The following is a 10,197-nucleotide window of genomic DNA, read 5'->3' on the forward strand; positions in this document are numbered from 1 at the left end:
TGTCAGCTGACTTCCCCCTGCCCCTGCCCAGACGACAGGCCCACCTTTGTGCGTGGGACGGTATGTCTGCACCTAAGTTTCCGCTCTGAACCCTCAGAGAACCCAGAAGGGCACGCACCTGTGGCTGAGGCCACAGACTCGTCTACAAACCGTCCCCAGGAAGCCAAGCCGGATTTTCAGGTGACGTCCCTACAGACAGATGAGTTGCTATTACGGTCACTGTAAGCACCATCTCTGTGGAGAAGGGCAGATCCTGCAAATGGACAGAACGAGTGGGTCACTCCTCCTCAGCAAACCCACGTTCGGGGGCCAAGGGCGGGAAGGACAAGTCCGGAGACGACATCATCATCTGTCCGTTGCACCTCTTCTGAGGTGACGTATGGGCGATGTAGGTCTATGATTCCATATTTCAATTTTATGTACCTCATTCGGTCTTTTGTCTGTGTGGTTCCTTGCCCTGGAACAGTGACTCCGTGGACTGTAAGGAATGTAGCAGGGGGCATTAAGACCTGGGCAGAAAATCATAACAAAACACACACTCGTATGTAACAGGTATCGTGACAATTTGCTACCAGTGCATTGTGGGATAGAACGACGCAAAACGCCATTGAGTGGGTTTCCAGATTTGAGATGAGCTCATAGTTTTGTATCGGATTTTAACACAGGCCACAAAATCACATCAAAGAGTGGCTTTTTCCCATATGCCATTGTAACCTGAATTTTAAGGTTGAAAGCTTCAACTTTTTTATGTAGCTAACGCTACCACCTACGTGGATAAATACCAACCTGAGCAGAGAAACAGGTAGAACAAATAACAATTATAAACAGCAACCGACTCTATTTTTTAGGGCTTGTCTTAGTAAATAAAGTATTGATCCCTCCCATTTGGGACTCTGGCTCAATTCCACTTTTCAGTCCTCAGTGAAATGGATTCAGTGGCCTGGGCTGCTTCTTAGCAAATGGGAATCCACATAACAGGATATAAACCGCTCATCTTGGCCAACCTGGTTTCTCTCCAGGAGAACAGGTGCACAGGATCTTCTGCAGAGACCCAAAGATCTGGTCTCACAAAGACACAACTCGAGGGGCGCCTGGGTGGCGCAGTCGGTTAAGCGTCCGACTTCAGCCAGGTCACGATCTCGAGGTCCGTGAGTTCGAGCCCCGTGTCGGGCTCTGGGCTGATGGCTCAGAGCCTGGAGCCTGTTTCCAATTCTGTGTCTCCCTCTCTCTCTGCCCCTCCCCCGTTCATGCTCTGTCTCTCTCTGTCCCAAAAATAAATAAACGTTGAAAAAAAAATAAAACAAAAAAACAAAAAACACAACTGGAAACCCCTGCCTCCAACACGTCTACTCTCCACAGTATTTTCATGAGCATCACACGCCCCCCCCCCTTTTTTTCCCCTCCAGGAACTTCCCTGACCTAGAATTAGGTTGCTTTTCACGGACTCTAAGAAACTTTTGTGCCACGCTCTGGGTGCTCTTTTTCCCCCCCCCAGGCTTTTTGCTGTCTTTGGTTTTGGTCAATCAACGTCATTAAAAAGGCAGGAGTGTGGTTCAGAGGGTCGCTAAAGCAACCCACTGCTCTGTCTCATTATTGCTCATTAGCAAACGCAGCACAACTTGACCGTGCCCCACTGGGAACCCCAGAATATCCTCAGCCCAAAGATGCAGGGGGTTCGCGTCTACCCCTCAAGCGGACGTTTAATCGGTAACTTCACAAAGCCAAAATATTTACACGGGTTTAGCAAGTTGGATCCGGAAAAAAACTTTCTGGAAGGAAAAAGTACATAGAAGTCGTGGGGCATCAAAAGTCTTGTAAGAGACGAGCCTATTTTTTACCGGGAAATAAGAAAAAACTGAAAAGCCGTATTTGGCGGAACCTTAGATGTGCACCATCAGAAGCAAGACGGGTGATTCGCGCCCGTCAGCGCAAAAGCATCCACACCCACGAGGGACACCGATCGGGGACAGAAAGCACACCTCTTGTGTTCGTGCAGGTTGGAAACGGGAGCCCCAATTCTCCTGAGCGGCGCCATCAGCACTGGCCGCGTCTGTCTCTGAGAATTTGTAGCGACCGCCAGGGAGGCGGAGACAATGCCACACGATTCCAGAGTTCCCGTTGCACTGGGCACTTCCTGCCAGGGCCTCTGCCACGTGCGCAGCAAGGAATCGAGTCCCCGGGCAGCACACTTACCAACAAGGCCCACGTCAGGGAAACGTTTATGACTCACTATGTGAGATGCCGAACGAATCTTAAATAGGTAGGTTTACACACGGATGTGCGGGCTGCGTTTTAAACACTTTCGCTACCTGACTGCAATACGGTGCTAATTATTCTGAAATCCTCTTTCCGTGTTGTGTCAGCTGTGGTGCAGGCTCGCTGGGCTACACTGGGCAGGGTCTAGACTCGCAGCCAGCTGCCGACACGTCCAAAAGCCACGTGCCTTTCCGCTTCCCCCAGTAAATAAGTGGTGTGAACTTAACGACAAGAAGTGGGGAGGGAGAAGGAAAAAAGCGGAAACCGCTTCTCCGGAATTTTGGTAAATTCTCCTAAGTTCCAGAATTGTCTCTTCCCAAAGCATCAGCTGAGCGGTTTAAAGAGCGTGATTTCCAGGCAATGACGTAACACACGGCGGACGGTTTTTGCTCTCTGGGGGCAGACTTTATATCACCCTGCCTAGTAAATTCCCACCACCAACAATGAGCATCTCTTCTTCAGAATAAGTTACAGAATATGCCCCGGCATCGGCAACGGTTACAGTCAGATGTCACCGACTGTAAGTTTAACGAAGACAATGAAATATCCAAGCCGAGCACTAGGGTGACTACGTTCTGGTATTAAGTGGGGTCAAAAGTAATTTTTCATCCGGTCCCACCTCCCCTCTGTCTCCACACCTACAAACACACCCAAATGGGAGGACAATAGATTAGTTAGCGGTAAAATACACACACTAAGCGTTAGCTGGAAGTCTTTTCAGAGACGCACACGCACAACAGAGTTTGCGGCAAAACAAAACGCGGTCGCTGGTGCCATCTTTGAAGAACACACAAGATAACAGTACGGTGACTTTCTGACTCATCTGGATTAACAAGGTATGCGGAAGAAAGGCCACCATATTGCTTGCGAGAGAAGCGTTATTTTTTCACGCGTTCCGTTACATTTTAGAGATGAATACGTTTTTAAACTGAAGGTTTCTGGAACTTCGTATCTCCTTCCTGATGGAAAGAAAGTTTGTGTCTTTAATCGATCACCGTAGAGAGCCCAGAAGACATAATCTGGAATTTGTGGCAATATATTTTCTTACCTTCGTGACCAATCAAGCATTTAAGAACTCAAATCGTGCTCTTTCTCATCAACTAGAACATTATAGTTGTAGACGCGCATAAGATATTGTGTATGTTATCAAATCCTGATTTCATTTATGAAATGCCTTCCGTTTTTTTCTTCCTGGGCACTTAAACGCTTCACTCCTGACCCTGTCTGTATCCGAATCCACAAGGGTAATTTGTTTTATGCGGTCCTCAACTTCCCCTATCCAAAGAATCGGGTCTGTCGCGACACCAAACAACAGATTTTCAACACAATGTCATACGTGCGACAACACCGTATAAACGAGACACGTGAACTTTGTTTTCGTGACGAAACGTGAAGATAGGAACACGGACGTTGACCTGTGGGCTGTGACTTTCCTCCTCAGTAACCGGTAGAGGTGCCATCCAGGAGCTCCTCGAGGTTAGCAGAGGCTCCACAGAGATCTGGAAAAAAAAAAACAAAAACAAGAAAAGTCACATAGCATCACTAACCCGTCTCACACCAGCGCGTGAGTCACGGACTTCCTGCAAGAAACACAGTTTTGAGGGAAGCACGTTTTAAAAACTTTTTTATCGTGGAAATTTTCAAACACACACACCTCCTCCCCGGTACCCCAAACGTGGCCTCCACACCTGCCAAGGCTCTGTTATCTTTGCCGCCGTCCGCCAGCATTTTTTCCCGGAGCATTTTAAAACCAAAGCCCAGGGAGCGTGTCACTTTGCCCATGGCCTTGGGGGTGTTTAAGAAATGCCTTAAATAGAGGCGCAGCACGCTTGGCATTTAACCCAAGGAGCAGAGAGGCAAGGAGGGGGCTCTGAGACGCTCCACTTTGCCAACTGGAAGCAATTCACGTCCGCCCTCTCCAGAAAGGCTACGATTCTTTTTACTCCATAATTGATCAAAAACAGGAAAAAGACGAGGTTTTGAAAGTAATTATTTTGTGTCATATAATTCAACACCTCCGTTCGCGTAGGGAAGTCTGCACGAAGAGGTAAAAATGCTTTTTCTTTAGACGGAAGCCGAACCTCTCAAGATACCTGGTCCTTTACTCCATGGGTCGCATTCACAAGGATCACGCGTCAGGTTCCTCAGTCTCACGTTTTCAGGGTTAAGATTTAGGAGCGGAGCAGAAGTGACACGTACCCAGAATATATTCGTGTATTTACATTTAGGCCCTCGCACTCCAGCTAATGAACGCCTCCACAAAACTGAGAGGATCCATCCATTCCCAACCCAGAGTGGTACACCCTCCACCATCCGTGGGACACAGCTACCCTTTTAATCATGACCTTCTATCTTATTCAGATTTTAAAGCATCGTTTGGACTTCAGGACGTTAAACTGACAATGTGGCCGGGGTAAGTGCCACAAAATATTCCACCAGGAAGATCGAATACACTCACTTCTCTTTTTTTTTTGCCTGGGGACAAACGACGACGACGACAGATTGTCTATCAGGTAGTCCCATTGCTCCGTCTCACACCCCAAGAGCAGGATGTATTTGACGCCTTTTCTTTTATGCAGCGCAGAGCGGTGAAGAGGTATCCACAGACCCGTCTGCGATGCTCTCGTCTTTCACCGAGGTTTTCTTTATTCGTTCAAGGCAGGGTGCATACGTTCACGAAAACCTCACTGATGGGGCCTTTTTAAATCCAGACGGTCATCGCGAACGTAATATGCGTTTTCTCCATGGTCCCCCACGTACTGGTCTGCGCACGGGGAGTAAACTGGACAGTCCTGTTAGGGTCCAGCATCAATGAACTAGATGGGAAGAAGGTTTCACAACGTACACACGTATCAGATCGCCACGGTGCGCATGTGAAACGCCTTACAGTTTTATACGTCCATCAAAGCCCAATAAGGCTGAGGCTCTAAAATCCGTGAACGTGCTTTCATGTGCTCCTACGTAATTACCGAGAAGAAGGTGAGACGATCTACCCTCAAGAGAGAGAAAAGCAATTTTCATATATATACACATGTAACACACACGTGTGCACGCAGGCACACGCACGTATAGGTGAAGTGTACACAAAGTGTAAAAAGGGGCCCCCCTTCCGATTAAACGTCTAGTTCTAGAACCATCTATTTAAAAAAAACCGATCTCCCTAAAAGCAGAACGTACACACTCCAGCAGCCGTCAGTGCAGTGCCTTGGACACAGCACGCTCTGCCTTGGGGGACGGTCACCGGTGAATGCGGCCTCGCGGGCTCCAGCACACAAGACACACACACACACACACACACACACACACACACACGGCCCTGTCTTTAAAACGTTTTAAATCACGGAGCTCAATCGTAGCAAAGTTTCGGACAACGGCGTGGGGGTTTTTCTACAACACGAGAGTGTCACCTTTTCCACGGGAATCCGAAAGCCTCCCAACCTGTGAAAACACATGCTTCTCTGTCGCCGTGGTCACCGAGGGCGAGCGTCCTCACTGACGCGTGGCTTTCGGTTTTCTGGCGATAATTTTTAAGTGTGAAAAAGGCGACCTCGTTACGTGGCGCTAACTTACTTCGACGGCGGGGACTTTGGGCCGGGAGGGAGTCTAGCCTCTTTGTAAGGTGACCGTGTTCTCACTTTTTAATTTACGGATGGTTTACAACAGCCATGAGGGTGCTTCACGGGGAAACACGACCCTGAAAAGGCTCGCTACGTGGCGGCCACGAGGCGGTGGCCCACCTTGTACTCTCAGCAGCTCGGAGGGGCTGACGCTTTACAGTGGAAATACTTCACCAGTTTTTAAACAACCAAATGCTATTAAGACTCCGTAAGCTAAGGTTTTCTTTCCTGCGTAAATCTTAGGGTTTTGCCTTACACTCACGCTTTCTCAGGGCTAACGTTAATGCTCAGTTCCAGGGACCAATATGCAGAAGCAATGAAAAGGCAGTCACTATTATTAAAATTAGGTCAAACTGCTGCATTTAGGAAGAGGGTCTCTCCCCAGAATCTTGTCATTATTTGGGGCCACCGCTGCCAGGAAGAGTTGGTGAAACTTTCTCAGGCCCTTCTGTGAGGTCCGAACAGGTGTTTAGAGAGCAAACTAGTGGCCCCTGCCATAGGTGATTGTGACAAGCCCAGACCCTCTGTGACAGAAAAATAGGAAAACAGGTATTTCCAATAGCGCGCATCCCATTTTTGCTCGTATCTTCAAGCACGTGCCCATCTCTGAATCGTTCGCAAAACTTCGAAAATATCGAGACTACTTTCTTTGGAAAATCGTGGCTACGCACTTACTGATGGGAGGCTCACAAAAGCAACCTTTCGTGTCTGAGCTCAGTGAGACGGCTCTCCGGGCCCTGAGCAGTCCCGAGTGTCTCCTTCTATGGTACTCTTCAAACCCCCAACCAAACTGGATCATCTTTATTATTTTTTTTTTCAAACTGGATTTTAAAAAGAAAACAACCCCATTATCTACTCAGAGGAAGAAAACTTCTTCCTGTTGATGTGGCTTTGTCACTTTCTCGTTTAATAACCCTTGATGACAGAAAAACGTTTCTCCACAGATGGGCAATAACTCTTATTTCAAGGACTGGGGCACTAAATTTGATACTGTGGAGGAAGGTACGTTATGCTCTATTAGAAACAAAAAAAATTTTTTTTAAGATATCCCGGGAAAGAAACTTGAAAAAAAAAAAATACCCAGCACCCCTCGCAAATCGGCAAAGAGAAAAAGCTTTGAAAATCTCATACTGAATAAAGATCCCGCCTGCTATCAGTTTAGGTTCCAGGCGAGTCATAAAGAGATTCTCCTTCCTGGTCCAGGAGCGAGAGAGAACCCAACCTCTCCGAGTTTGCAAACTGGAAAGAGAAAGTGCTTTGGACCCCGCCGGTGCTGATGGGCCTGGGCCCCCTTTACCGTCTTTAGACTTCCTGGCAAACGCAGAAGAAAGCCAGCGCCCACGGAAGAGCCACCTAGCCCCGTGGTTTTGTTTATTTGTCTTCTCTCACATGGGGTCTTTCTGACTCAGTGCGGAGCCGGTGGTGGTGGTGGTGGTGGTGGCGGCGGGGAGGCAGCGAGGGCGGTTTGAAAAAAAGATGCTGCCGCGCCGGGTGAGGGGGGTGGGCGAGCGGAAGACACATGTTACATCAGACACAGTACCTGCTTTCTCACTGCACAGCTTGTCAGCGAGGTCGTGTGCCTCCTGGGCGATAAGTGAGAATATCTTGTCTTCATGCTCCTCTATAATAGCTTCGCACTGCGGAAACGTAATAACAACATATGTGGATGGATCCGCGCTCACGGGGCTCTCGTGAGAAGGACGCACCAACATTTTATTAGCTAAAAACAGAAAACCGTGTTACCACCGTGGCCCGTTTTCATCAGCCCCTTTGCTTTCGGGACCTCACTGCCTCGGATGGAGCCTCGTCCCCAAACGTTAATTGCGTCATTTTCCTGGGACTTAACGAACCGATTAGTCGTGTTGAAAGACGAGGGTGAGGAGGAAAGCGGTTCTTTGTATCTGTGCCTCTTCGTTACATTGGAATGCGAAGAAAAGGAAGAAAGGGGTCTCCTAGGTAGAGCTGGGGAGTCTTAGCTTTCTGGTTTTGTTTGGGTTTTCTAGACTCCTTCAAAGAACCCGGCTCCTGGAGACGCTTAAACCAGTTTCCCTCAGATTTAACATAACAATCCATTTTGTGGTTTTAAAACAGAGACTGAAGTGTGAAAACAATTAAGCTTTCTCAGCAATCAAAACAAACCTCGTCGGTTTCACTGTGGGTAACATGCTTGGCAGTGACTTGGCCAAGTTTCTTTTCAAACCATCTAGCGCTCCGTTGATAATTTCACTTTGCTTCTGGCCCCAAATCTCACTTTTCAGAGAAGAGGGAGCCCAAAGGCGCCCGGGGCATTAAAAAAAATCTTAAATTCTAACTGAAGGACGCGTCTGTGCTCAAGACCCACAGGGTTACAGCTCCTGGAACCGTGAAGCTACAGGAGGGCATTCGCTCGAGACTTGGCAAAGCACAGTCCAAGTTCATTCAGCAAGACTTTAAAATTTTTCAATGGCATTTAAAAATATGCAAATTCCACCATAACGTGTTTATTTAAAACCTGTGAAATACAAGCACACGTACTCATCGAAATTCCTGTTCCAGGGGTACTTTTACCTTGGAGTTATCGCCTTTACTTTTTAATTAAAATGAAATCTTCAGAAGTCAGCTAAAGCCCCTGTTTCGGGGCGTCAGCATGCCTGACATTTCGGCCAGTGTGTGAACTGAATACATTTTTTAAACAGGCTTTGCCATCACTTGGTCTGATTCAACAGCGGTAAGTAAAGCGAAATATATTGGAATCTATTTTGCCAGGCACATTCTAGCAAGCCAGAGGCCAGCATTCACTTAAAATAAACACCACACCGGACGGGAGTTTGGCATTAAGCCAACTATCATACCTAAGCCTTTGTTTAACTTAGTTTGTGCTAAAATACTTGAATTAACTCGGGAAGGAAATTCTCTGTCCTCTGTGAAGCCTGAAGGGGGAGAAGGAAAAAAAAAAAAAGATGTTTGTCACTCTTCCTCTATCATTTGGCTATAAATATTTGAAAACGACATTCATTCTAATTTGGATTTTAACCTAGGAGCCACCACCCCTGATTCCTTCTGTGGGAACCTGGAAGAGACCTGCCTCGGCAAGGGGGGCCACTGAGACCCCTCTCTGAGCCCCACAGGGGCAGAGCAGGCGCGACCCTCAGCTTCAAGTCGCTGGGAGCTCCAACAGCACTTTCTGCAAAACACCGCCTGTCTGCACAGCCCCGTGAGGTGTCTCAAAGGCAACTTCCCAAATGCATGGTCAACACTGACGCCGCCGCGGGGACCACAGAGCAGCCAGATAACCTTTTAATGTTCAAGGTCTGGAAACTCAACCACAACCCAAGCAAACGGCCAAAAAGAATACCCCAAGTGGTGTTCCTGGCGCGTGGGATTCACCTGCGAAGAACGGGAGCTTACCGCGAATTTCAAAGGTCTGTAAGCATCAGAATAAAAATGGAATTTTTTAAATTCTTTGTATATTCTGTCTCCTTTCCTTGGAGCAAATCTCTTAAACTTCTTCTGCCGAGTCCCGGAATCTTCTTCCAGCTGGTAGTGGTTCATCCGCTCGCACACTTGGTCCAACAGGTCTGTTAGGAAAACCTCCGAGTGGGCTAGGGGGGTCTGTGGAGACAAACGGGGCAGGGGACCTGCCTTAACGTTCACGCGGTCTTAGCAGATCGTGCGCCGGACGCGTCCGGGGCCGCGCGCCACCCCCAGGAGCGCCGGGAGGCATGACCTTCCTCGCACAATGTGCTTGCGGTTGGGTTACTTACAGAACGTGGGAAGTTCGCTTACACTGTGCTTTTGGAAAGGGGCGGGTGTTTGAAAGTGGACGGGAAGGAAACCCCTAGATTGGAACTGGAAAGTGCACTTACACAGGTAGTCCTTTTTCAAAGTCATCGCCCATGCAGAATACGGCGCCGAGGACAGAAAATGGCTGTGATTATTTACTAGCCGGAGAGAGGGAGGGAGGGGAGGGGGAGGGGCGGAGGGGGAGGGGGAGCACAAGAGGGGGACCGGGAGGGAGGCAGAGACCGCGGGCCAGCGCGCCGCGTCCTTCTGGACGGGTCGGGCCGAGCCGACAGTGGCGCCCGCGGGCGCCGGTGGGGGAGGGGGGGACAGGGGCGCGCGGGACGGCCACGGGCGCGGGCTCGGGGAACAGCTGGCGCCCGTCTCCGCGCGCCCCTGTCCCTCCGGAATGCGGCGAGGATTCAGGGGACGCCCCCCCACCCCCACCCCCACCCCGCCCCGGCCACCACCTCCGCCCCGCGCGGGGGTCAAAGAGCACCCCTCGCCCCTGGTAACCGACACAAAACCTCGGGGCCCGTCTAGACGGGTCAAGGTGCAGGATGCC

At 49.2% G+C, this 10,197-nt stretch overlaps 1 protein-coding gene across 2 annotated transcripts; it reads right to left on the minus strand.

Moving 5' to 3' along the window:
- Positions 1-1,486: 1,486 nt before the first annotated feature.
- CNPY1 (canopy FGF signaling regulator 1) lies at positions 1,487-9,835 on the minus strand. 2 transcript variants are annotated; one of them, XR_006298688.1, is made up of 4 exons: positions 9,261-9,835; positions 7,414-7,510; positions 4,715-5,072; positions 1,487-3,755 (listed from the first exon to the last, which is right to left on the minus strand). XR_006298688.1 is itself a non-coding variant. In XM_043590495.1 (3 exons), exons 1-3 carry the CDS (start codon positions 9,402-9,404, stop codon positions 3,694-3,696), a joined length of 303 nt encoding a protein of 100 aa, XP_043446430.1. In that variant the 5' UTR covers positions 9,405-9,835; the 3' UTR covers positions 1,487-3,693. The 2 variants fall into 2 exon arrangements, 1 of the variants encoding a protein (XP_043446430.1); XM_043590495.1 differs by lacking the exon at positions 4,715-5,072.
- Between the last annotated feature and the right edge of the window lie 362 nt (positions 9,836-10,197).

The sequence above is a fragment of the Prionailurus bengalensis genome, chromosome A2, assembly GCF_016509475.1.
Source record: "Prionailurus bengalensis isolate Pbe53 chromosome A2, Fcat_Pben_1.1_paternal_pri, whole genome shotgun sequence".
In the NCBI taxonomy this organism is placed as follows: Eukaryota; Metazoa; Chordata; class Mammalia; order Carnivora; family Felidae; genus Prionailurus; species Prionailurus bengalensis.

Excerpts from the sequence above, each read along its gene's own strand:
- CNPY1 (XM_043590495.1), bottom strand. The coding sequence starts at position 9,404 with ATGAACCACTACCAGCTGGAAGAAGATTCCGGGACTCGGCAGAAGAAG. Across the intron at positions 7,511-9,260 it reads ACAGACCTTTGAAATTCGCG|TGCGAAGCTATTATAGAGGA; the intron begins GTAAGCTCCCGT and ends ACGTTTCCGCAG. Across the intron at positions 3,756-7,413 it reads GCTGTGCAGTGAGAAAGCAG|ATCTCTGTGGAGCCTCTGCT; the intron begins GTACTGTGTCTG and ends TTTTTTTTCCAG.